At 49.1% G+C, this 27207-nt stretch overlaps 3 protein-coding genes across 7 annotated transcripts in view; 2 read left to right on the forward strand and 1 right to left on the reverse strand.

Annotated features, from left to right (window-relative positions):
* Window positions 1-899, forward strand: part of GRID2IP (Grid2 interacting protein) — an 86694-nt gene extending 85795 nt beyond the window's left edge. For all 3 annotated transcript variants that reach the window (XM_034420568.3, XM_034420569.3, XM_034420570.3), the window contains one exon: window positions 695-899. In XM_034420568.3, the coding sequence (XP_034276459.2) occupies window positions 695-766 (72 nt within the window). In that variant the 3' untranslated portion in view covers window positions 767-899. The remainder of the gene's footprint in view (window positions 1-694) is intronic.
* The window catches only part of LOC117667384 (hexosaminidase D-like), a 256224-nt gene extending 243731 nt beyond the window's left edge, over window positions 1-12493 (reverse strand). Inside the window, exons 1-4 of the mRNA XM_087878430.1 lie at window positions 12373-12493; window positions 8107-8180; window positions 7753-7958; window positions 6741-6827 (exon numbers count right to left, since the gene is read on the reverse strand). Of these exons, the coding sequence (XP_087734556.1) occupies window positions 6741-6827; window positions 7753-7946 (281 nt within the window). The 5' untranslated portion in view covers window positions 7947-7958; window positions 8107-8180; window positions 12373-12493. The remainder of the gene's footprint in view (window positions 1-6740; window positions 6828-7752; window positions 7959-8106; window positions 8181-12372) is intronic.
* Window positions 12494-14245: 1752 nt separating this feature from the next.
* SLC5A11 (solute carrier family 5 member 11) overlaps window positions 14246-27207 on the forward strand; it is a 42661-nt gene continuing 29699 nt past the window's right edge. Inside the window, exons 1-6 of one of the 3 annotated variants that reach the window (XM_034420566.3) lie at window positions 14246-14355; window positions 16188-16372; window positions 17124-17413; window positions 21449-21520; window positions 22736-22840; window positions 25459-25518. In XM_034420566.3, the coding sequence (XP_034276457.1) occupies window positions 17279-17413; window positions 21449-21520; window positions 22736-22840; window positions 25459-25518 (372 nt within the window). In that variant the 5' untranslated portion in view covers window positions 14246-14355; window positions 16188-16372; window positions 17124-17278. Of the gene's footprint in view, window positions 14356-16089; window positions 16373-17123; window positions 17414-20221; window positions 20303-20686; window positions 20811-21448; window positions 21521-22735; window positions 22841-25458; window positions 25519-27207 lie in introns of those variants that run through there. The other 2 variants (XM_060693014.2, XM_087878439.1) reach the window with 2 other exon arrangements.

Genomic DNA, 27207 nt, shown 5'->3' on the forward strand with positions numbered 1-27207 from the left:
GCCAGCAACACATCAAACTTCTTTGAACTTAAAACCACCAAGTCCCCTAATGTTTGCAGTGTCCTTGTATGTGGACGTTGCAATGGGGAAGGGAGCATGTTGTATGCAAAAGAACAAATGGGCCGGTTGACCCAGTCAAGCAAGCAAGGAGACTTGACCTGGTATGAAGCCATTCCGCTCCTCCTCCTCATGTCCTCCAGACTGTTGTGTTTGCCACTGCAGCTTCCACACTATTTTTTGTGCAAATTGTGGCAGGTGGCAGAAGGCAGCAAGAACCTGGCATGGCCACCTCCGCAAACTTCAGGCTGGAGAACCCAGAAGCGGAGGGCTCTCTGTGGCTCAAACTACTCATCAAACTTGCCTTTGTCATCTCCATACACACCTACTATGCAGTGAACTGGGCTGTGTTGAGTTGTCTCCTTCTGGGCCTTTCAGTCCTTACAGATGTGAAAATGCAGTGTTGGGATTTTAAATCTCCTTAATGGCCTAGAACAGGGATCTCCAACCTTGGCAACTTTAACACTTGTGGACTTCAACTCCCAGGATTCACAAGTCTTAAAGTTGCGAAGGTTGGAGATCCCTGGCCTAGAATGCCCTTGTGTTTAATGGCTGCCTATCTTGGGCAGGGGTTGGGCTAGAAGACCTCCAAGGTCCCTTCCAGCTCTACGATTCTATGACTCTCTTCTCTCTACAGCGGGCCTTCAACGATGTGCAGGCCAATGAGCCCTTGTGCAGCCCGAAGATGATCCCCCCTCTTGCCTGGTGACCGGAGGGTTGAAGAAAGACTGCAGCACGGTGCTTTCTTGCCCACAGTTTGGCTGCTTTGAGTCCAGCCTGGCGGTCAGTGCAAAGCAAGTTTCTTCTCAGCGTGGAAGCAGCGTTGCTGGAGGCCGGCAGAGGACGTGTCTGTGTCCATTTCTATGGAAACTGCCTTCAAAAAAAGAGAAGGGGGCTAGCTGCAGAATTCCACACACTTCTCCCCACCAGAGACATATTTTCCCCCCCACAGAGATATTCCGTGGTTGCTAAACTTGAGTGCTAGAATCCAAGGTGTAAGGAAGGAGGCATGGACAAAGCTGCCCTGGCTTCCCTCTTACTTTTCATGGCCTTTCTGGGAACTCCTTTATGTCAGGGAGCTGCCACCTTGCCTGCAGGTGGCATTTGGGAACAGTCAACCTGTACAGGGCTTGCCTGGTGCCCCTTTGCTCCAAAAGGAACCAATTTGCTCCCTTCTCCTGCCTCCTGGTCTTGCCAGTGGTTGCAAACGTAGCCAGCCAGTCTTTCGTTCCAGTCAATTCTCTCGGGAAAATAGATCTCTAAAGGAAGTGACCCACACAGGCAGGATGGGGGCTGAAGCCCTCTCTCTAGAGCTGAATGGGGAAGTGCCCTCACCCTACCCAGCATCTGGTGCCTGTTCCACACACCAGGTTCTGCTCTGCTGTCTCTTGGCCAAATGTCTGGGAGCAGAAGGTTACTTGATTTGTTGGGTTGCCAACTCAGAATTCCTTGAGGAGTTCGAGGCAGCTCGTGTGAGGAATACGATTCCTTTTAAGCGCAAGCAGTGACCCTGTTACGGCCCAGGGTGCCTAGGCAGAAGCTGGCATCTCTAGAGACCTTTATTGGTCTGATTAAAGGCCACGTCAGACGGCCCTACAACAGCCTGGTAAGGCTCCACCCAGGGGTGAAATCCAGCAGGTTCTGACAGGTTCTGGAGAACCGGTAGCGGAAATATTGAGTAGTTCAGAGAACCGGCAAATGCCACCTCTGGCTGGCCCCAAAGTGGGGTGGGAATGGAGATTTTTGCAATATCCTTCCCCCATGAGTGAGGAGGGAATGGGGATTTTGCAGTATCCTTCCCCTGGAGTGGGGAGGGAATGGGGATTTTGCAGTATCCTTCCCCTGCCATACCCACCAAGCCATGCCCACCAAGCCACACCACACCCACCAAGCCAATTGGATTTCACCACTGGCTCCACCCCACACTCCCCTAAAGGCAGCCCCCCTCAGTCCCCAAAAGCCAGTAAACAACAAAAGAAGTCCAAAGAGAGGGGGCAAGGTCCAGAGTCCAGGTGCAAAGGCCAAAGGGAAGTCCACAAGGCAAGAGCATGAGACAAAGCCGGGGTGGGTGGGGGGTGGGGGGATGGAGACCTTAATCCAAAACAATGGTTCCTGGCAAAGACTAACTCCCCATGGCTTCTCCTGAAGTCACTCCACTCCAGGTGTTCCTTGTGAGGAGGGATGGGGCCACCTTCACCCGAGTAGCCTGGCAGCTCTTCTCTGGGCTTCCCTATACTCCCCACTCCGTGCCCTTGGATCAAATGGGGGAGGCAGCTGCTGCTCATCAGAGGGGATCCGCTGCCTCTCAGCACCACTGCCTGTCTGCAGCCGATCCTCCCCTGTGTCTGTGAAGGCAGGCAGCTCTCTGTCTGGTCGACCACCTCCCCCAATGCCTGAGGGGCCTGGGACAGCATCATCCTCAGGTCCTGGCCTCTCCAAGTATGCCAAGGGAGACGTGCCATCCCTGTCTGACAGTCCCAACTCCTCCTCCTTCTCTTCCTCCTCCTCTTCTCCTCTTCTCCTTCTCCTCCTCCTCCTCCCCTCCTCCTTCTCTTCTTCTCTTCTTCCCCTTCCTCTCCTCCTCCTCCTCCTCCCCTCCTCCTTCTCTTCTTCTCTTCTTCCCCTTCCTCTCCTCCTCCTCCTCCTCCTCCTCCTCCTCCTTCTCTTCTTCTCTTCTTCCCCTTCCTCTCCTCCTCCTCCTCCCCTCCTCCTTCTCTTCTTCTCTTCTTCCCCTTCCTCTCCTCCTCCTCCTCCTCCTCCTCCTCTTCCTCTTCCACTCTTTCTCCTCCTTCTCCTTCTCCTCTTCCTCCTCCTCTTCTCCTTCTCTTCCTTCTCCTCCTCTTCTTCTTCTCTCCTCCTCCTCCTCCTCCACTTCTCCTCCTCCTTCTCTTCTTCTCTTCTTCCCCTTCCTCTCCTCCTCCTCCTCCCCTCCTCCTTCTCTTCTTCTCTTCTTCCCCTTCCTCTCCTCCTCCTCCTCCTCCTCCTCCTCCTCCTCCTCCTCCTCCTCCTCCTCCTCCTCTTCCTCTTCCACTCTTTCTCCTCCTTCTCCTTCTCCTCTTCCTCCTCCTCTTCTCCTTCTCTTCCTTCTCCTCCTCTTCTTCTTCTCTCCTCCTCCTCCTCCTCCTCCACTTCTCCTCTTCTTCCCCTCCTCCTCCTCCTTCTCCTCCTTCTCCTCCTCCTCCTCCTCCTCCTCCAGTGGGGCCATGACAGACCCTGAGAAGGATGTGGAGTAGAAGAATGACAGTTTCCAAGAAGCCCATGAGTTTTCATGGATAAAGAGTGGATTTGACCTGGCATCTCCCCGGTCCTAGCAGGGCCCATTCAGATCTGCATGATGGCAAGCTCCCCTAGCAGAGAGCAATGCCCCAAAGGTGCATTTTCAAGAGGCAACTGGACTTTCTGGGTTTTCTTTGAAGATGTTTCACTTCTCATCCAAGAAGCTTTTTGGATGAGAAGCAAAATGTCTTCAGAGGAAAAACCAGAAAGTCCAGTTGCCTCTTGAAAATGCACCTTTGGGACAACCATGACCTGGAGGACTGAGAATCTCCATAGACATTTAGCAGAGAGCAAGCTCATTGCTCCAGGAAACCATCAGACCTGTGAGATGCCCCAATCCATTTGGTTCCCCCGCCCCCAGTGGGTGTCCAGCCAATCCTTTCCCTTAGTCCCTTATTGGAGATGCTTGGAGCTGGAAATGAACAAGGCCTTCTCAGATATCAGTCCAGCATTTCCCGGCCTGTCCACCATGGCAGAAGCCCCATGCCCAGCCTTCCTTGCCTGCCTTTGTGATCAGTAGCAGCCACCTCAGCCTGGCATGAGCGAAACCAAGACCATCAATAATGGGGGCCTTAGTGGGCTCTGACCCATCACATTTCTTGTTGAAATAAAAATCCCAACCCAGCCATTTCTTGCGGAGGGTTCTCCAGGTAAGCACCTTCCTTACATATTGAACAGGTACACATAAGGGCTTCTCTTCTGCTGTTTATTTTGATGCCCCTCTCACATTGGCCCTCCTTGTTCTTTGAGGAGGGGATCCGTAGGGAGCTCAGTTCCTCTTTTCAAAGAGCTGCAATGAAGTATTTCAAGGTTATTTTACGATAAAGATGATGGCGATGATGATCCCGGTTCTGCTCTCCTTGTAACTTTGCAAGGCCGTGTGGAGGGGCGAAGAGCTCTTCATTTCCAGGCATTATTTTCTCGTGACGTTTTTCCAAGGTTGAAGATTGTTCCCCCTGAGAATTGTGTATAGATGTGAGTCCCGTGTCTCTGTACAAATCTTTTATTATGCTATCATGTAATAAAGAACTTTTCTCTCTGTAGCAAAATGGCATCTGTTTGGCAACTGAGTCTTTTTACACCTGATCTGACCAGCCATCTGTATGAATGAGATGATGGTTTATGGGCTCTTTGCTCCTAGACACCGTTGTGTTTTTCTCCCATCCTTGTGACATACATTGTGTTGCCCTACAGTCATAATCATAATCATAAGTTTATTTGTCAAGCATATATAAGATAACAGGTAAAAGTATAAACGTAATTTGAATACATGAAAAGAGTAAGAGTAAAAAGGAACATTAGGACAGGGATGGAAGGAATGCTGGTGCACTTATGCAGGTCCCTTACAGACCTCTTAGGAATGGGGTGAGGTCAACAGTAGACAGTTTAAGGTTTTGGGGGTTTGGGGAAGAAACTACAGAATCAGGTAATGCATTCCAGGCACTGACCACTCTGTTACTGAAGTCGTATTTTCTGCAATTGAGTTTGGAGCGGTTTACCTTGAGTTTGTATCTATTATTTGCTCGTGTATTGTTGCGGTTGAAGCTGAAGTAGTCATTGACAGGAAGGACATTGTGGCAGATAATTTTATGTACTATGCTTAGGTCAGACTGAAGTCGGTGTAGTTCTAAGTTGTCTAAGCCCAAAATTTGGAGTCTGGTGGCATAAGGTATTTTATTGCAGCTAGAGGAATGGAGGACTCTTCTCGTAAAATATCTCTAGACTCTCTCTGTTGTATTTATGTCCGATATGCAGTGCGGGTCCCAGACAGATGAGCTGTATTCGAGAATTGGTCTAGCAAATGAGCCAGTTGGCAGTGTGCAAAAGGCAGCTGTTGAAACTTTCAACATCTGGCAAAGCCCATGTTTATCTCTGGGACTGCAAATGCATATCTGAATGATTATATTCAGATATTTGCTGAAATCTTATGACTGAAAAGATGGGAGGATTCTCTCTTGGTCTTTTTCCATCATTTACCAGTTGATACTTAAAATAAGCAAGACAAACAGAACAACATGAAGCTATGCACGTTGCCAAGGAATGCTGCCGTGGGGCCATTTCCTTCACCAGCATGTTCAAGGGCCATTTGTGGCCACCAAGAAGCTGTCGGCATTGCTGCGTGCAGAAAAGGAGACTTTGGCAGGAATGGCATTTTCTGGTTCAAATATTTTATTCATTTACTGAAATATAAAAGACAGAAATTCAAAGAGAAATGAAGATAATGGGAAAATAGGGGAGAAAAAGGAGAAGAGGAGAAAGTGTAGGGTAAAGGAGAAAGGCAAACCACAATTTTTACTTTTATATGATCATATTAATGGATGAACAGATTCACAGGGTTGGAAAGGACCTTGTAGGTCATCTAGTCCAACCCCCGCCGAAGCAGGAGACCCTACACCATTTCTGACAGATGGCAGTCCAGTCTCTTCTTGAAAGCCTCCAGTGATGAAGCTCCCACAACATCTGAAGGCAACTTCTGTTCCATGGGTTGATTGCTCTCACTGTCAGAAAATTTCTCCTTATTTCCAGGTTGAATCTCTCCTTGATCAGCTTCCATCCGTTATTCCTTGTCTGGCCTTCGGGTGCCTTGGAAAATAGCTTGACCCCCTTCCTCCTCTCTGTGGCAGCTCCTCAAGTATTGGAAGACTGCTATCATGTCTCCCCTGGTCCTTCTCTTTAGATTAGCCATGCCCAGTTCCTGCAACCGTTCATCGTATGTTTTACCCTCCAGTCCCCTAATCATCCTGGTTGCTCTTCTCTGCACCCTTTCTAGAGTCTCAACATCTTTTTTATAGTGTGGTGACCAAAACTGGATGCAGTATTCTAGGTGTGGTCTTACTAAGGCTTTATAGAGTGGTATTAGTTTCTCCCTTGATCTTGATTGTATCCCTCTGTTAATGCAATTTAAGATTGTGTTGGCTTTTTTGGCTGCCGCCGCACACTGTTAGCTCATATGTAGGTTGTCCACTAAGATTCCAAGATCCCTCTCACACTCACTGCTATTAAGCCTGATTTCACCCATACGTACTATTTCTATAACAACAAACCTATCTATTCAGCAAAACCCCAAATCAAAGTTTCATCTTAAGCAGAAAGTCCAGAAATGGTTTCCAAATAGAAACAAAATTAATTGTATTCTTTTCTTTAATTTTATTCTGCTTCTTCAAAGCAGTCAATTTAGCCATCTCTGCTAATGCCATCCACTTTTGCAGCCGTTCCTCCATTGTGGGAATCAACACATCCTTCCATTTTTGTGCATAAAGTATTTTCGCTACGTTTTTCTCCTCACATTGGGCTGAGTATGTCAGGTGTAAATGCTCTGACTATACCAGGGATCAGCTATAGCTCAGTAGTGAAAGGGTTAACCCAGACACCCACCTGGTCAGCTCCTCCCATAGACTCCTCCTTACCTGATTCCCCGCCCACAGGTATAAAAGGTGGGCACACTCCTCCATGTTCCCCAGATCTTGATGTAACCAAATGATGATATGATGAACCTGCAAATAAAAGAAAGATATTTTATATAATGACTCAAGTCTCTTCATTGGGCCTGATCCACCAACCTTGTAACAAATTGGTAGCAGAGGATGGTTGGTAAGGCCCAGAGATCCCGAGACACAAGACAAGAACCCATACCCACCTGCAGGATGGCGACACCCCCGAAGCAACGGGAAGGCAACCCATCGGACTCACCAGGGAAAGCAGGAACCTCAACCACCCCCAAAGCCACCGCGATGGAAGAAAAGGGGGAGATCGAAAAAGGGAAAAGGGCCCACCACGACCAAGAAGAAGAGAAGCTGCGACTCGATGTCCTGCAGCTGTTGAAGGAGCGAGCCGGCGACAAGAACCTCCTCACCGACCTGCGGAGCTTCATAATCGACCGCGAGGTGGCAAGGGGCGAAGAAGACTCGGACTCCGAACTCGAAGAGCTGGACTCGGTGAGTGGATCGCCCAAAGGGGCACTTCCAACGGCCACCGAGCCCCAAAGCCCCGCTCAAATTTTGAAACGGTGGCCATCTTTGTCCACGTGGTCGGACAAGATGGCCGACCGCCAACCAATCGATGGACAGAATTCAAAATGGCCGGCGCGCGAAAAATGCCGGACCATGACCCACGATGAAAGTGACCAGGGGGAGGGGACCGAATCCGACTCCGACCCCTGGTACACCCCCAGCGAGCGGCAAGTGGATAGGGCCATGAAGACCCTTGCCGCCGCCTTCGGCCCAGGCCTCAAAATCACTAAGGAGAGGCCGGAGGGGCCAAAACAAAAGGGAAGACGGGGAGAGGGGCGACGAAGCGCCCACCCGAGAGCCACCGACGCCCGTGACTGCTCGCCAGCCCACCTACGCACCCCAGGGACACCGCGCCTCCGATCGCCCAGGCCGCACACCCCGGACCGCGTGGATTGGGGCAGCTACTTACAGCCGTCGCCGGAGCCCCAACGCCGCCAGGATCTTCGCTCCGGAGATGCAGCCGCTGGACGACGACTTCCGGAGTACACCTGGACCCCCAAGGCCGAAGCCGAGGCCTACCCGACCGGCAGAGGCCTCTACAGCGGAGCTACGGCAAACAGGTCCTTCCTCGACGACGGCGGAGCTGAAATGGACTTCGCGCATGCGCTCTTCCGCCTAGAGGAAGAAAAAAGAAAAAAATTACAAAGCGGGACTTTTAAATTGCCGCCAAGCGTGCCCATGCCTTACTGTTCCTACAGGCACATAAGAAACCATGGACAGCAGCCAGCAGTAAGTAATTTTACTAGTGGTACTGGAAACTTACCCGTTGACTTTCCCAAGTTGAGGATGGATGGGGGTAATATCCTAGAGTGGTCACAGCAGCTCCAGGTTATTTTCCTGAAAGAAAATATGTCTCATTTTATTAATGACCCCCCAGAGAGACCATGGACTTTAGAACTGGATTGCATGCACCATAAGGCGTTCTACCTCTTAATTGCCAGTATATCCCCCACAATTTACCACTGTATAGGCCATAACCTAACCGTGTCAGAAATTATAGGAAAAATGTTTGGGTTGTTTTACAGTGAGAGTGTGTCCACCACCACCCAAATTTCCAAGGATTTCTTTTCCGCCAGGCTCAAGCCAGGGACCCCCATGAGTGAACACCTAGTGTCCTTGAGCGGTACCAGGGCAGAGCTGCACCTTAGGGGAGAAGTTATTTCCGACCAGATAATGAAAAGCGTAATAATCAACTCTTTAGATTATTCATGGAATAGCTTCTTAACACATTTAGACACCATCAGCCTAGGAATGTTATCAGTAGAGAAGCTATCCAACAAGCTCATAGCCGAAGACAATCTGAGGAGGAGCCGCCCCGGCCCTCCCAGAGAACATAAGAGTGAGAAGAGGGTAGTCTTCCAAGAGAAACAACACAACACACCAGAGTGCTACATCTGCGGGTCAAGGGGACACATCAAGAGGGACTGCCCCAAGAGCTATAGGGAGAGAGGCAGGCCAGAGCATAGGCACAAGCAGACGGAAAGACACACATCCGAAGAAAGATATAGGCGTAGAGACTCACCCATTCCCAGGGATAAGAGGGGGAACAGAGACAGCTCACGCGACAGCAGGACAGGATCTCTATATGGGATAGGGGAACACACACACACCACACACCAAGACAAAGGCACCAGCTCATGGCTCCTGGACTCGGGAGCCTCCAACCATACCACCTACAACCAGAAACTACTCTCACATTTCAAGAGGGAGGAATTTTCAATCAAAGTCGCAGATCAAAACCAGGTCAGAGTAACGGGCAAAGGAACAGTCATGTTACCAGGCTTAGGGAAAATAGAGGGGGTACTGTTAGTCCCGGAGATACCCCACAACATCCTAGCCGCAATAAAACTTAGCAAGGAATCTGGGATTGAGGTGACCTTCACCAAGGGCAATGTCAAAGTTAGTAAGGATGGGGAAGACGTAGGAAGAGTAACAATTAACCAAGGGTTACCTTACATAACTTTCCATGAGAACAACACCCACAGTGTAAACACCAACTCAGAGAATACAGAGGGCACTGACCAAAACAGGACAGAGGGTGAACAGGTAGACGAGAGAAAGACAGATAGCGATGATAACACGACACTAGAAATACAACACAACAAACACACCCAAAGGAAACCCTCAATAGGCAGGCCAATGCATGATGACTGCGCCCATCTGCTGCACCGGAAGCTAGGACACGCCAGTTTTCCCGTTGTACAGAAAATGACCAATTGTACCGAGGGCGTCAAAATAAAAAACTGTAAAAACTACCTCGAGTGCTCGGTGTGCAAGTGTTCAAAACTAAAGGTGAAACCCAGACCCAAGAAGTCGTTACGTGCCACCAAACAAATATTCGACTTAGTACACATGGACCTGGTAGGGCCCCTAAGGCCATCCATAAACTATAAGAAAAGGTACTTTCTCACTATAGTGGACGACTATAGTCGATATGGCTTCGTCTACACCTTAAGAAAAAAGGATGAGGCCTTCCAAAAATTCAAGGAGTTTTACAAAAGAGTAGAAACCCAAAACAACAAACAGGTCAAACAAATCATGACCGACAGGGGGTCTGAGTTCCTATCCAAGGACTTCTCCCATTGGCTCAGATCCAAAGGCGTGATTCACTTTACGTCGTCCCCATTTTCCGCCTTTCAAAACGGGGTCGCAGAACGACGGAATTCCACGCTGCAAACGATGGTCAGGTGCGCCTTAGAGGACGCGGGCATTGGCCAACACTTCTGGTCTGAAGCCCTGGTCTACTCCAATTACACACTGAATAGAACATGGTCCAGTGTGATAGACAAAACACCATATGAGATCATGTATAATAAGAAGCCACAAATAGCACACTTGCATGTGTTCGGTGTAACTGCTGATGTACACATACCCAAGCAGCTACGCAAGAAAGGGGATAAGGTATCCAGAAGGCTGAGGTTTATGGGATACGAACCAGGAACCAAGGGCTTCAGGTTTGTGGACAACAATAATAGATTTGTGGTCTCTAGGACAGCGGCATTCCACGAACAAGCCAACTGGTCCAGAATACACTTAAACGAGGTACCCACCGAGCGAGAGGATAGTCCTGCTGAGCAAGCTCAAAGCAAAGACGAGACAGTGAATAGACAGGAAGAGGGCAGGCCCAAGCCCAATCTCCAAGGCGTTAGGGTTGAGGGATGGAAAGAAAACCATCCCAAGATAAGTATAGACTCACTGACACAAAGAGAGGCCAGACATCTACACGATACAGAACAGACAGTAGACAGGCCGGTCAGGTCAACCAGAAATCAGCTACCCAGGAGGTTAAATGATTACGTGATGCACGTGCATACGAATCATATCACACCAAACTCCTACGAGGAAGTGTTAAGGCTGCCCCAGGAAGAAAGGACAAAATGGGAGTTAGCCATGGCCAAAGAACTGGATAGCCTGAGGAAGCTAAAAGTCTACACCCCATCCAAGGTCCCAGAGGGCAAGAACGCAATAGGCACTCGATGGATCTTCAAGATCAAGAACCTAGAGGGTGGCCAAAGCCTATACAAAGCAAGATTAGTCGCCCAGGGGTTTGCTCAAAGGTTTCCTGAGGACTACACTGACACATATTCCCCCACCGTAAGAACAGAAAGCGTCAAAAGCGCCCTGGTCATTGCATCCCTGCTAGGGCTGGAGGTGCACCAGTTTGACGTGCAGACTGCCTACTTGCACGCCAACCTAGACAAAGAAATATACATCAAAGCGCCCCACAGCAAAGAAACCAGCAGGGGGGACACCTGGTTACTCCACAAGAGCCTGTACGGGCTAAAGCAATCGGGCAAACGCTGGTACGAATGCCTGGTAGAGGCCCTGAAGTCTATGGGATTCACAGCGACCATAGCTGACAACTGTTTCTTTACCAAGAAAGAAGGGGACTCACCAGAATACATCCTAGTTTACGTGGATGACATTCTATATATCAGTAAACACGAAGGAAGCCGCAACAACTTTGCCAGCAGGCTGGGCAAACACTTCACCCTAAAATACCTTGGGAAGATTAATCGGTACCTGGGGGTACAAGTCAACCAAACGCCAAAAGGTTTCCAGCTGTCGCAGAGAGAGAAAATAGAGGAACTGCTCCACAAGTGCAACATGGCAGACGCCAAGGGATGTGATTCACCCATGCAGATGGACTTTCTGAAAAACATGCATGATGAATCACCCGGGTTTGAAGACAACACATTGTACAGGTCAGTCATAGGCTCCCTCCTATATATCGCTAACTGGACAAGACCGGACATTGCTCTTTCAGTTAATTTATTGTCCAGGCACGTAAGCAAACCCACCACATACCACTGGGACGCAGTGAAAAGAGTACTAAGATACCTCAAACAAAGTGCCAACGCATGTCTAACCCTAGAACCCGAAAAATCCGACGAACCCATCCTCTCCTGCTACGCCGATGCCGACTGGGCCGGAGATACCAAAGGCCGGAAAAGCACATCTGGGTACATATTCTACCTAAATAACAGTCCGGTGCATTGGTACACAGGCAAGCAAATTTTGGTGGCTACCTCGACTACTGAGGCTGAATACATATGCCTCTCCAAAGCTGCCAACAACCTCATCTGGTTCGACGACCTACTCGCCAGCGTGTGGAGAGAACCAGCTTACCCAATAAATATCTATGAAGATAACAAAGCCGCCATAGAGATATCCATGTCCGACGCTGTAGGGCAAAGATCAAGACACATAGACATAAAATATAAGCACGTCAGACAACTCTCCAGAATCGGTTTCATAAAGGCCATTCACTGCGACACAGAAGAACAGACCGCAGACATACTCACGAAACCACTACAGGGCAAACAACACTCACACTTAGTTTCCAAACTCAACATCCACCCAAGGGTGCCAACCAGCCAGTCAGGTCCACAGACACGGGTCAGGCATTTAGAGGGGGATTTGTCAGGTGTAAATGCTCTGACTATACCAGGGATCAGCTATAGCTCAGTAGTGAAAGGGTTAACCCAGACACCCACCTGGTCAGCTCCTCCCATAGACTCCTCCTTACCTGATTCCCCGCCCACAGGTATAAAAGGTGGGCACACTCCTCCATGTTCCCCAGATCTTGATGTAACCAAATGATGATATGATGAACCTGCAAATAAAAGAAAGATATTTTATATAATGACTCAAGTCTCTTCATTGGGCCTGATCCACCAACCTTGTAACAGAGTATGGTCAAAATTCATGAGGGCAGACGCAACGGTGTGGCCAAAACACCACGATTTCTATGTCTGCTACTAAAATCAGACCAGGTTTTGATTTTGCTAGCTTGGCTTTTCTGACCATGTTCTGTGGGTGCCCAGAATGGGGCTCGCCCTTGAGACCAAGTTTCATGCTGGAAATTCCTAAAGGAAGAGGTAAATTCTTGCTAACGCCCCCACCATGCTTAAAAGTGGGTCTAGAGTAGTATCATCTTCAAGAAGCCACGCCAAGACACCATTCTTTAGACACTGTGGGAAACACACACACTCCTCCTAGAAGAATGAAATATTTTGGGGACTATTAAGAGGCAGAATATTACATTTTCTCAAAAAAGAAATGGAGAGACATGTTCTTAGAGGCAGAAAACAGCCTCCGGTCTTTCTTAATAGCCCACAGCAGATGCCGGCACTTAAGGAGATAAAGAGCTTCTTGAAAGAGGAAACCAACTATCTAGATGGCTCCATTCATAAGCAAAGCAAACACTGCCGGCAGAAGTCCATTCAAGACAGGATATTTTGAAACTCCTTGCTGCAAAGTTTGACAGCTAACAAAAGCAGACTGATAGCAAGGTCCAAAACAGGACGAAAGCCATCAGCCACAATGGGAATCGCCCAACACCCTTTTAGAAACACAAAGCCCATATTTGCACAAATCCAAAACCTCGACGTTACAGAAACTATAAAAATTCAACCATTTGGTTCAGCTGACCCAGAACTGCATGCTGTCTCTCTCTCTGTGTGGTTCTGTGTTCTTCAATAAACTTCCTTTCCAATCAGCCTCCGTGTTTGTTTGCAGTGTTTTTCTCCCAGCTTGGAACTGAACCAGATGGATTTTTCTTTCAGCAACACCAATACGGTTGGTCAGTTGTGCAAGCCATTTGAGTGTGCAATCAAGGACTGAGTCATGTGAATGTGACTTTGCACCAGTGGTGGGATTCAGCCAGTTTGCACCACTTTGGGAGAACCGGTTGTTAACTTTCTGAGCAGTTTGGCAAACTGGTTGTTGGAAGAAATTATTAGGGCAGACAACCGGTTGTTAAATTACTTGAATTCCACCATTGCTTTGCACTAGATGGATGTCTAGAAAAAGATGGAATCTGCTGCCATTCAGTGCAGGAGCAGCTTACATAATACACAGCTACAGTTGCAAGCCTCTCCTCCTGTATCATTGTATAAGCCATGTTTAAACAACCCAAGAAAAAGCTGCCTTTGTATCCTTGCTAGTTTGCTACCAATGACAGAATGGAGATCTGAAACAATTTCCTTTCCCCTCCTTTTTTCTTTGCATGACACAGTGACGTTTGAGGCTGAGTGCCTTGCAAACAGAAATCAAGTTACTGTCTGCTGCTTTAAGCGAGAGATCTGGACAAGCGATCTTCTAGAACTGTACGAGTTCCTCCTTGAGGTCATGCAGACGCTTGTTGGGAGAAAGGTCTCCCTTGTCTTTGGAGTTTCTACAACACTTGTCCATTCTCTCTCTCTTCCTGCTTCCCTCCCTCCCTCTCTCTCTCTCCTGTCATGATTATTTGGAGGGGGGGCATAAGATACTTTGGAGTTTGACCCCCGAAGGCTGATAAGGAAGCAGCTCAGCCCAACTCATGAGCAGCATCAAAGGCAGGGCATCAATGAATCCAAGTGCCCTGCATATAAATTCCCCCCTTTCACGCCTGTGAATTTGTGAAAGAGCCTCATTGAATCCTCTCCGCTGGCATCTGGAAGCCACCCGGTGAACTGGCAGAAGGCTGGTCGCCCCGAACACGAGGCAGGAGCGAGTCCCGGGGAGCATGGTAAGTCTCTGCTCCTGGCTTGGATCTTTGGGAGCACTTGAAACCTTGGGGTGCATCTCAAAAGGCCTGTGAGGGCATCATTGCCAGGTCTGGGGGTACTGTTGGTAGGAAAATAGAAACAGAGTGGCAAGAGCTGCAGCCCTGGCTGGCCAGCCCCATGAATTGCTGGCTCTCTTTGTCCAGGGCAGGGGTGAAATGCTCCCGGTTCGGACCAGATCGCCTGATCTGGTAGCGATGGCGGTGGGTGGTTCAGAGAACCGGTAGCAAAAATCCCTGCCGCTGAAATCCCTCTTCCGCTGAAGAGGTTGTAGAAAAAATGCTTTTAAAAGAAAAAAAAAGCCTCTGACGATCAGGCAACTCAACTGGGATCGTCAGACGCTTTTAAAAGCATTTTTTTAACAACCTCAAGAGGTTGCAGAAAAAATGCTTTTAAAAGGTAAAACAAATCCCAGCTGAGCAGCGCGATCGTCAGAGGCATTTTTTTTACTTTTCAAAGCAATGCTGTGCGCTACAGCTGATCACCCCCCCTCGTGCGCTGTTCTACTTACCACATGCCTCGTTTTGGCATGCACTGCGCACGTGCACCTTGCATATGGTGCGTGGTGCGCACTGCGCATGCTCAGCCAGCAAACCGGTAGTAAACCGGTTAAGATTTCACCACTGGTCCAGGGGATTCCTTTCCATGCATGGTTGCCTCTAGCACAGAGTTGGCCTCCTGCAACTCATTCTGGGCAGCAGCTCCTCAACTTCCTCTTTGCCAAAGGATAAGGAGGATGCCCAGATGCTCTCCAAGGGGGCAGGTGTGATGCCAGGCAGACAGCTGTTGCCATCCACCCTTCGACTCGCCTAGGCATTTCATCTGGGCTCTGGGGCTTGGAGTGCAACACTAACATTCCCATCCAGCTGCAGAAAGCCCCCCCCCCACTCCCTGCAACTGACTGCCTCTGGTGCTGACAAGCAGGGCTGCATCTTCACAAATTGTAAGGCTGAGTTAAATCTGTTTTTCCTGCTAGCAGAATCCCAGGCAGGAGTGGCTCCACTTTGCCCCATTCCCTTCCTCTTCGTCATTGCCAAACACAAAATAACTGTTAAAATGGCCGCAGGCAAGATATATATTTTTTAAAAAAAACAACCATCCCTGTTGGATGGAGATGAAAAATGAGTGAAATAGTATTTGATAGAAAGGAACTTCATTCTCCAAAGTAGCTTCAAATGGACAAATGCTTTCTATTATTCTTGAAGTTACATGGCATAAACTTTTGGGGATACCAGATGATCTTACAGAGGAGGAGAGTTTGCATTATTCAACCAAAACCTCTTGAAGGATCTGGCTAGATCAGCTCCAAAGTCCGTCCTTTCCCCCCAACAGCTGGGGCACCCCTTGCCGGTCCCAGGCTCTGGCCCCAGGAAAGCTCCCTTCTGCAAGGTTGTGCCAGTAATTTTCCTCAGTGAGACCCAAGTCAAAGGGGCCTATTTTTCTGTCCTCTGCCATAGCAGCCAGCAATGTGCCTGAAGCTCTGATGTTCCTTGGCCCCCTTCCTGAACATTTCCAGATCAGCCCTAGGGTGCAAAGATTCCAGAATCTTCCAGAGTAACGGAGCTGGCCCTCCTTCCAGTTCCAGGCAGGCCACAGAGAGAGATAAAAGAAAATTGTGCTAACGTGCAAGGTGATGAGTTGGCTTCCAGCCTCGCCCTCCAAGTACCTCCTCCAGCCAGAGAGAAACTTGTTTGTCTGCTCTCAGAAAACTCCCACACGACACAACACAACACAAGGTGATGGGAACAGAAGTTTAGCCTCCCAAAACTTATTTTTCTGGGACGTCTGTTCCCAGCCTTGGACTCAGCAGATAAGACAACTGCTTGTGGTGGGACCGCTCTTCCTGCAATTTCGCCAGCCTGATTCCGGCACGAAGAAGGAACAGTATCTCGGCAGCTAAAGCTTCTCACTGGATCCCAAAATCTTTGCAAAATATTTACTTTAGAGAAAGGCTCCCTGTTTTCCTCTACCTAACTGAAGGTAAGTCAGTGAAGGAAGAAGTTTGCTAAATGTTTGGATTAAGTTTTTGTTACGTTTGGGGGCTGGTTCTCCACCTTAGCCCTGGGATTCCTTTGCATGATGTCATTCCTGAGAAACAGACCTGGCTTTGTTAATCCAGTATTGTCTACTTTCTCATTAGTTACAGTGGGGACCATTGTATTAGTTCACAAGTGGGACCAATGGCCTGGGGGGTGGGTGGGCAGGTGGATGAAGTCCCTTGCATTGGAGGGATTCAGCTGGCGGTTGGGGTTTTTTTAATTCCTGCCCTGAAAAGCGGTCATACCTGATCAGTTCTAGATCCCCGTCCACCGTGAGGGTTCTAGGTTCCAGCTGGTCACTCCATCTAAAAAGCCAACCCCTTAGACTTGACTAACTCAGGAGAGGAGCTGTTCTTGGATGTCGGTCGGGATAGAGCAGAGAAATTTCTGTGGCTTCCTACAGATATGGTTGCCTCGGCTTCTTGCTGCATAGCTCGATCTACAGATTGCATGTGGTTTAGTGCAACGGAGCTCCAGGGGTGTGAAGGGTAGAACCGAGGCATTCTGTCTCAACATGCCAACAATGGGCCCATTCTCCCAGCTCTGTTATTATTATTATTTTTTCTCTTGCGGGATTAGAAAGCAAATAAAGCTGGCCAAAAGCAAATAAAGTGACCTTTGCATCACTTTAGCCAGTCGGTCTAATTTAGAATCTGTCACAATCGCTTCCCCCCCCCCTTTTCTTGCCATAGTGAATAAACAGAACTCCTGCTTGGACTCAAACCCAGTGCTGGATAGAGCTGGCACTCCACGAAGAAGGGGATCTGACTCGCTCGTTGTCTTTTTCATCCCGCGGACCCACGCGCTGGGCAGACGAGGCAGCTGGCAGCCAGGGCAAGCAGCAGCGATGGAGCCGAGCGGTACCAGCCCTCCGTCTCCACCTCCCAGCAGCCGGACTGCCTTCCCCCAGCGGACCTTGGAGGCTGTTGATATTGTTGTCCTGGTTTTGTACTTCGTCTTTGTGTTGGCTGTGGGCCTGTGGGTAAGGAGGGCTGCCTCTCGTGCGTCGGCTGGGCACACCAAGAGGAAGGCTCCACTGAGCTCTGCAGTTAGGGAAAGCCCCCAAATGCAATTGTTAGTTCTCCTCAGGAGCCACAGTGCAGGGAGTGGGGTAGGGTGGAGTGAGGGTCTTTCTGGGGACACATAGCCTCCCATATTTTGGTCTATTTTTATTAGCTTCGTAAATTCAGCCGATATCTGAAAGCAAACTCTGCCGTGGAAGAACCAGCTGTGTTTTCCAGTGACAGTCAGGGCAACCTTCTCACAGGGAGGGCTGGCACTCTCCTGGCCCTTCCTCAGCTGTGCAGCCCTGCGGTGGGTGGGAGGCTGTGGCATCATAACCTCACTTAAGCCGGGGATTTTCCAGTGGATGATTTGTGTTTGTGGAGGCGGTTGTGTTAAAGGTTATTGAGGGGCCGTAGGCTGAACTAATCCAAGGTGCATTGCCTTCAATTGCTTTTTGCTGCTAAATCTTTGCTAGCAAATTCCCCAGCGACACGAAGCAGTTAGAAACCACTCATCCTTAAGAGGCGTGTGTGTGTGTGTGTGGTTTAGAGTTAGTGTTAACTCCTGATGACCACCTGGACTTGAAATTGAGCTACAAATCCATCCTTTTTCTAAAGGCCAATTCTTTAGAGGTCTTTCTTTCTTTCTCTTTCTTTCGTTCTTTCCCTTTCTTTCTTTCTTTCTTTCTTTCTCTCTCTCTCTCTCTCTCTCTCTCTCTCTCCCTCCCTCCCTCCCTCTCTCTCTCTCTCTCTCTCTCTCTCTCTCCCTCCCTCCCAATTCAGGGCAATTGTGGATGGTGGCTGCAACTGCACATCCGTGGCTGCCAGTGCCAGCGTGACTTTTTTGACCTCCCTAGAGGTCAGCTCCTGCTCCTCAATTGGGGGGAACACATCTAGTTTTGCTCTAGAGCTTTCTTGACCTAGAACAGAGGCAACGTTCCAGAAGCAGAGATGGGCCAAGACAGGACAAAAATTGAAGGGTGAATTAATTGATCTGAATTCTCAGTCAAATAAACTTGAGTGTAATTCATTGGATTGCTCTCAATGTACTTAGCGGCCTTCCTCTTCTGTCCCTTTTTGTGCCAGCTCTGGGGCTAAAGTCCTCTGGGACCATCTCTCTGTGCAGGAGAGCAGCATGTCCTGGGGTGACCCTCCCTCTCCTAGAGGCCCACCTGAGATTGCTCTTTTATATGAGCGAATGACGGTGGACAAACTTCCCATAGAAGCTGGACAGCAGCTCAGGGATCATTAGACCTGTGGTTTGTTCCTGTTTTGGAGGGCACATCACAGCAACTGCTGTTCTTCTGGATCAGGCCAAGAATAAAGAGCAGCTTAACCTGTGACTAAAATTACCCACATTCCACAAAATCTATCCTGGCTAGTCTAAACAAAACAAGAGTTAGAGGCAACATGATAGCAGTATCCCAGTATTTGAGGGGCTGCCACAAAGAAAAGGGGGTCAACCTATTCTCCAAAGCACCAGAGGGCAGGGCAAGAAGCAATGGATGGAAACTAATCAAGGAGAGAAGCAATCTAGAACTAAGAAGAAACTTTCTAACGGTGAGGACAATAAACCAGTGGAACAGCTTGCCTCCAGAAATCGTGGGTGCTCCATCACTGGAGGTTTTTAAGACGGGACTTACCTGTTTTTAAGAAGTTTTTAAGAAGTCACATCTGAAATGGTATAGGCTGGACTAGAAGACCTCCAAGGTCCCTTCCAGATTCTATTCTATTCTATTCTATTCTATTCTATTCTATTCTATTCTATTCTATTCTATTCTATTCTACTCTACTCTACTCTACTCTACTCTACTCTGCAAAATATCTTCTGTAAATGCATTAGCGTCCCACTTCACAATTTTGTGGCCAGATCCTGGGTCAAGCAAAGTCTTTTCCCACGCCACACAGTTTGCAGAGACTAAACATCTCACAATTCCTTCCATGAAAGGCAGGCTTTGTCACTTTTGTGGCATTGTTGAACATCTGACCGCCCTTGTAGTTCAACTTTAGATATTGCAGAATATGAGATAGGATCCTTGCCCATGATCAGTGGAATCCAGGAAGTCTCTCTTTTTTCCTGGCACCCTCTGCCAGGTCAGAGTGCCACCCCCTTGGCCTGGAGCCTGTGCAAAGCCAACAATTGCATTATCACATAGTTTCATGGCTCCCGGCTCACTTGTTTGCACAACAGGCTGGATCAAGGCTACGCTCTTCAGGCTCTGCGAGGCTGCCAACTTCAGAGCACTTTGGTACACAACCAGCCTACCAAGAGGGGTGGATCCTGCTTCAATTATATTCTAAGGGATTCCCTTCCAGATATTAGATTACAGATTAACGAAAGGGACTTTGTAGGTCATCTAGTCCAACCCCCCGCCCAAGCAGGAGACCCTGCACCATTTCTGACAGATGGCAGCCCAGTCTCTTCTTGAAAGTCTCAAGTGATGAAGCTCCCACAACTTCTGAAGGCAACTTCTGTTCCACGGGTTGATTGTTCTCACTGTCAGAAAATTCCTCCTTATTTCCAGGTTGAATCTCTCCTTGATCAGTTTCCATCCATTATTCCTTCTCTGGCCTTCAGGTGCCTTGGAAAATAGGTTGACCCCCTGGCCATTGTAGGAGCCCCTCAAATATTGGAAGACTGCTATCATGTCACTGCTAGTCCCTCTTTTCATTAAACTAGACCTACCCAATTCCCGCAACTATTCTTCAAATGTTTTATGTTAAAACATATGTTTTATATGTTTTCCCCTAATGATCCTTGTTGCTCTTCTCTGCTCTTTTTCCAGAGTCTCAACATCTTTTTTTGTATTGTGGTGACCAGAACTGGATGCAGTATTCCAAGGGTGGTCTTACTAAGGCTTTGTAAAGTATGTCCATGTGACATGGCTGAATTGGGGTTAACAGATTAACAGAGTTGGAAGGGACCTTGTAGGTCATCTAGTCCAACCCCCTGCCCAAGCAGAAGGAGACCCTACATCATTTCTGATAGATGAGACAGTCCAGTCTCTTCTTGAAAGCTTCCAGTAATGAAGCTCCCACAACTTCCGAAGGCAACTTCTGTTCCATGGGTTGATTGCTCTCACTGTCAGAAAGTTCCTCCTCATTTCTAGGTTGAATTTCTTTGATCAGTTTCCATCCATTATTCCTTGTCTGGCCTTCGGGTGCTTTGGAGAAGAGGTTGACCCCCCTCCTCTCTGTGGCAGCCCCTCAAATATTGGAAGATTGCTATCATGTCTCCCCTGGTCCTTCTCTTCACTAGGAGCCTTGGCAGTACAGTAGTTTAATGCACCCTGTTATTAACACAGCTGCCTGCAATTTCTGCAGGTTCGAATCTTACCAGGCTCAAGGTTGACTCAGCCTTCCATCCTTTCTAAGGTAGGTAAAATGAGGACCCAGTTTGTGGGGGCAATAAACTGACTTTGTATAAAATATACAAAAGTATGAAGGCTTTTGCTTAACGCACTGTAAGCCGCCCTGAGTCTCCGGAGAAGGGCGGCATATAAATCAAATTAAAAAAAAAAAAAAAACTAGACTAGCTATGCTCACTTCCTGCAACCGTTCATCATATGTTTTAGCCTCCATCTCTGCCCCATCTCTCTTCAAGGAAACCAGCAAAATGGCAGGTGCCCCTCCCTCTATCCAAAGCATGTTCTCAGCTGTGGTTCCACCGCCCATCTTAGCCCAGCATCTAAGGGAAACTGGTTCTTTGATGGGCACTTTTCCATGAACTAACAATCACCTGTCTCAACACTGGATACTGTACTTGACAGTAGGAAATGCTCAACCAGCAAACTAAAGATGTAAAACAGGTTCCTCCTTTGATTCGGGAACGGCCTTCTTCCTCCTCCTGTCTCTCTTTCAACATCTCCAAAAACAGGAATTGTCCCAGAGTGAAATGGGACCCTTCCCACATTCACTCCTACTTGCCTGTTTATTATGGGGGAGGGGGGATTGTTGTTCATGGAATCCTTCGTATTCTCAGCAAATAAACTTGTTGTCTTTTAATATTTCAGTCCATGTGGAAGACAAAACGAAGCACCGTCAAGGGTTACTTCCTAGCTGGAGGCGAGATGGTCTGGTGGCCGGTAGGTTGTCTCCAATTTCAGCTTGTCCAAAATCAGGGGTGAAATCCAGCAGGTTCTGACAGGTTCTGGAGAACTGGTAGCGGAAATTTTGAGTAGTTTGGAGAACCGGCAAATACTACCTCTGGCTGGCCCGAGTGTGGGGAGGGAATGCAGATTTTGCAGTATCCTTCCCCTGCCAAGCCCACCAAGCCATGCCCACAGAACCGGTAGTAAAAAGATTTGGATTTCACCACTGTCTAAAATGTTTTGTTTCCTGAGAGATTTGGGTAGGGGAAATCACACAAAACAATTTGTGTCTTGCGATCGGTCTTTTGTTGAGGCCCCTGGCTGGACTAGTCGCTGAGGTTTTCTTGGCATCATTTTCAGAAATTGTTGCCTATCATGGTCTTCTTCTCCCTAGGGCCAACAGAGAGCTAGGTGGCCCAAGGTCACCCAGCTGAGGCAGGACTAGAACTCACCATCTCCCAGTTTCTAGCCTGGTGCCTTCACCACTACATCCAAATGACTCCTGATACAAAAGATAGATTTGTCCTTCCGTTCTCGGTTGTCTCTACTTTGAAAGGGCCAACTGGTTTGGGTTTCCAGCCGCTGAGAATCTTCTTCCACATCCAGCCCTAAGTCACCTAGATCAGAGGTCTCCACAGGGGTGGGCTTCAAAAATTTTAGCAAGGGGTTCTCTGCCCGGTTGCTGGGTAGGTGCTGCCATAGTAGGCGTGGCCTAGTCGGCCTCCTGCACCATGATGGGGAACCGGTTTTTTCCCTCCCCAGGTTCTGGAGGCTTTCCTTGAGCCTCCAGGAAGGCAAAAACGGCCTCCCCAGGCTCCGGAGGCCCTCCTGTGGCCGGAAACAGGCTGTTTCCAGCCTCCCCGAACTTCCGGTAGGCCCATTTTTTCACCCTCCCATAGCCTCCGCACGCGCCCTGCACTTACCTGCATCCAAAACGGGCCACGTAGGGACTCCTGGGAGGAGAGGGGTGAGCGGGGCAGGGCCAGCCAGGAGTGGGATTTGGGGGTTCTCTGAACTGCACAGAATCTTAGCTAGGGTTCTCCCAAACCTCTAGCATCCCAAATGAGAAATTGGGTCTCTGGTCAGGACAGGTGATCCAGAAACCCTTCAACCACCACCTCCCATGCCATGACAGGTTTTGCACTCAAGGCAGGTTTAGAAGACACTCGAGAATCCCACCAAGCTGATGCCCCGGCTTCCTTTCCACAGGTGGGGGCCTCCCTGTTTGCCAGTAATGTTGGCAGTGGGCATTTCATCGGCTTGGCTGGCTCCGGTGCGGCCTCTGGAATTGCCGCCACAGCCTACGAGTGGAATGTGAGTATCGCTTTTATGGTCCCTTTTATGCTGGCTGGCACAGGGCAGGGGGCAAAGTTTTCCTTTAGTCTGAAGGTTCACATCTCTCTATCTCCCGGGCCTGATTCGGCTGATTAAAGAATAGCAGACTTTCCCAGCAGCTGTTTAAAGAGGTCAGCAAAAGAGTTGTGTCTTTTGTGTGAAGAGCTGAGCCTCTTTCTTCCCAGCTCTGGTGCCTGGCTGGATGCATCTTGGATTGAATCAGCCTTTGTACACCCAGAGTATAAAGACAAGTAAATGGAACACTGAAACAGAACAACAGTGTTGGAAGGGACCTTAGAGGTCTTCTAGTCCAACCCCCTGCTAAGCAGGAGATCTATACCATTGCAGACAAATGACTGTCCAGCCTCTTCTTAAAAACCTCCAGTGATGGAGCACCCATGATTTCCGGAGGCCAGCTGTTCCATTGGTTAATTGTTCTCCCTATTAGGAAATTTCTCCTTAATTCCAGGTTGCTTCCCTCCTTGCTCAGTTTCCATCCATTGTTTCTTGTCCTGCCTTCAGGTGCTTTAGAGAATAGATTTGACCCCCTTTTCTTTGTGGCAGCCCCTTAGATATTGGAAGACTGCTCTCATGTCACCCCAGTCCCTCTTTTCATTAAACTAGACACACCCAGACTTTGACCCCTCTCTTCGTTTGTGAGATATATACACACCTTGTGACATCCGTATTTCCAGACAGCTGAATCAAGATCCCAATAAAATGGGGCAGGGTTTAAAATAGTCTTTTTGAACCTAGAAGCTTTAGGAGAACACAATTTAAGGTGAGGGGGAGGGAAGTTGGATAGCAAAGCTTCTTTAGTTAGAATCAGAAGCACCTGGTTTTCCTTCCCCTCCACCTGCCTACACCTTGGAAGAGTGATCTACAAATCACTGCAGCGGCCCAAGGAAGATTAGAGAGGTAAGGAGGATCCTCCCTAAATATCCAGGTCTCTGCAGAAACTTGCATTAAAACCCGACTTTACTCACTCTGAGAAAGAGGTGAGCAGGAGGATGTTGCTAGACCAGGAATCAGTATTTGCTAATCCATTCTGGCTCTGGGTGCAAATCCTTGAAGCTGATACAGAGTCAGATTGGGCACATCCCTTTCTGAAAATGGCAGGGATTTTTTTGGGTGGTCTGGTCAGCTATCTCCACAGAGAACCACACCCACATCGGTTCATCTGCTGGGCAGTAGTGGGTTCCTCCTGGTTTGGCCTGGTTCCGCCGAGCCGGTAGCGGTGACGATATGACCGGTGCCTGCAAAAATAAATGGGTAGACCAGTACAGCTCTGCAAGCAGTTAAAAGCCTGGTAGACCAGTACCTCTGCTAAATCCTAAATAATTGTCACATGATCATCAAGCCACGCCCACAAAATAAGCCACGCCCACAGAACCGGTAGTAAAAAAATTTAGAATCCACCCCTACTAATGCCAGGCTGCCCAACTTCCTCCTGGCATCTGCTTTGCTTGCCAGCAATGAGTGATAAGTAGCAGCAGGTCCAGGGAGGGTCAGGGAAAGCCTCTTCCTGTGACCAGTTGCTTTGCATTGCCCCACTCCAGTGGTATTATTCTCCAGTTTTATTTTGGGGTCCCAGTGCAGGATTAGAACTGTACTGCTCCTTGAGGTTGAAGGGACAGATGGTGTGAATGTTGTATCTTCATCAGGGACTTGTGCTCCATCACTGGAGGTTTTCAAGAAGAGACTGCACAACCACTTATCTGAAATGGTATAGGCCAGTGATGGCTAAACTTTTTGTTGTTGTGTGCCAAAAGTGGGGGGAGTAATGGGGGTCGTGCACACCCGTGCCCACACCCATAATTCAATGCACCCCACTCCCCTGTGCATGCGCACATGACCCCCACACACACGCTCCCCACACTTTTGGCACGTGATGGCACAGTGGACCCGGTAGGCCCGTTTTTCTGCCCTCCCCAGGCTCCAGAGGCTTTCTAGGAGCCAGGGGAGAGCAAAAACGGCCTTCTCCACCTATCCAGAGGCCCTTCGGAGGCCAGAAAAATGGCCCATTTCCCGACTTCTGGTGGGTCCAGAAGACCCGAAAATCAGCTGGCCGGTGTGCACATGCGCGCTGGAGCTGAGGTAGGGCAAAGCTTGTGTGCCCACAGATATGGCTCCGTGTGCCACCTGTGGCATATGTGCCATAGGTTCGCCATCACAGATATAGGGATTCCTGCTTGAGCAGGGGGTGGACTAGAAGACCTCCAAGGTCCCTTCCAGTTCTCTTATTCTATTACTATGACTTAATCACACCCAGGGAGCTTGCAAGCCTATCTCAGCAGGGCTTGGTTTGGTAGGTCAGTTGCATCCTGTTGAACTTTTGGGACTGTGTGTGCCACATGAGTTTTGGCTCCCCTTTTCAAATCCTCCTAAAATGAGCCAGATCGATTGTTGTGGGCTGCCAGAGGTCCACAGCTGGAGACGTAACATGAAGCTGAATTTGCTTGTGGAAATCCTCGTCCACCATCTGTTGGCTTGCCCTGCCAAAAGGATGTTGGACGAGGAGGTGCCCCCTGTAGATCTGCAGGTTTTCAGAGGGAGGGGTCTTCCGCATTCCTAATGGCTCTGTGGTCTCTCTTTAGGGGATGTTTTGTGTCCTGGTGCTGGCGTGGCTGTTTGTTCCCATCTACCTTGCAAGTGGGGTAAGTAAGTCGGCGCCCAAAAAGCCTCCTTTGCCTTCCTGGAGAGTCAAGCCCTTCTCGATCGCACCTGCTCTTTCCTCTGCCTTTGCTTTCACCGGAGAAGGGCCATGTGCAGCCAGGCAATACGGCAGAGCCTCTGAGATTTTGCTGCCTGTCCAAGAGGGTTAGAAACACCTTCCTTCTTTTCTTAAAAGCGCTTTGAGCAAGCCCATCTCTCAGCCTCTTTGCCCTGCTGCCAGGACGGTCACTATCAGTTCCTGAGCGCACAAATTCATGCATCCCTGGGTCCAGTGGTGGGATTTAGCCGGTTCGGGCCAGTTCAGGTGAACCAGTAGTTAAATTACTGGCTGGCCCCTCCCTTCCCTTCCCCTCCCCACCCCTTCCAGGAGTCCCCACACATCCCATTTTAGCTCCCAGGTAAGTGCAGGGAGGCTACTAGGCCCAAAATGGGGCACGGGGGCGGGGCAGGGCGTTCCCCTCCCATGGGCCATTTTTGCTCCCAGGGGTGTGCAGGAGGCCAAGTGCTGCTTGTCACAGCCTCTGGCCACGCCCACCCAGCCGCTCATTAGGGCAGAGAACCGGTTGTTAAATTATTTGAATCCCACCACTGCCTGGGTGTTAGCATCTTTAGTGGCCCCCAAGGTGGTTTATATCCCATAATATCCTGCTCCAAGATGCTCATGCAGGCAACAGAGGGCATGTAGAGCTGGTCCATGCCAGAGGTCTGGATTTGCTGGTGTCCATCATTCCCCTCTTCTCCCACTCCTCAGTCCTCAGTGCCTGAAATTCTGTGGCCTGCGTGGCAGGGACCCTCCTGCCCAGTGGCTGCTACCTGCCTGCCTTCCTCTCCTCCTGCAGGTTCCAATGAAGCCACAGCTAAACCTTGCCAGCCAACTGGCTGGATCAGGGCATCGATGTCCTGCCTGCATTTTGGCTGCAGAGAGATAGTGCCAAGACAGTTGCTAGATGACAGCCAAGAAATATTCAATTCCTGACTGCTTTTTTTTTTTTTTTTTGTGGTCATTAGGTCAAATGGTCAAGTGGTTGACTCACCGTTTTGATTTTTTTTTTTAAAAAAAAAGTACAATGGGAAAGGAAAAGAAAGGAACTGCAGGCATGGAGTCCCCCAAAGCTGGGCACTTGGGGACAGCTGGCGTTTCAGTTGAGGGAATCCCCAAACTCAGCTGGTGGAAAGTCGTGCCGTAAAGCCCTGTAGACAGTGGTGGGATTCAGCCAGTTCGCACCACTTTGGGAGAACCGGTTGTTAACTTTCTGAGCAGTTTGGCAAACTGGTTGTTGGAAGAAATCATTAGGGCAGACAACCGGTTGTTAAATTACTTGAATCCCACCACTGCCTATAGATCAGTGTTTCTCAACCTTGGTAGCTTGAAGATGGGTGGACTTCAACTCCCAGAATCCCCCAGCCAGCGCTGCTGGCTGGGGGATTCTGGGAGTTGAAGTCCACCCATCTTCAAGCTACCAAGGTTGAGAAACACTGCTATAGATGGTGGTGCTGCTCAGACCCCTTCCAAGTAGTGGCATATGGGGGGTGGGCATCTTACAATTTTCTGCTGGCTTGGGGTGGGGAGGGGAACTTGGCAAAGGAGCTGTGTGGATGTAGGCTTTGTGTGGTTAGAATTGTTTCATGGTGGCCCAGAGCAGCATCTCTTGATGTTGGCAACTTTAAGC

This window comes from Pantherophis guttatus, chromosome 14, assembly GCF_059756535.1.
Source record: "Pantherophis guttatus breed Tessera chromosome 14, ASM5975653v1, whole genome shotgun sequence".
NCBI lineage: Eukaryota > Metazoa > Chordata > Lepidosauria > Squamata > Colubridae > Pantherophis > Pantherophis guttatus.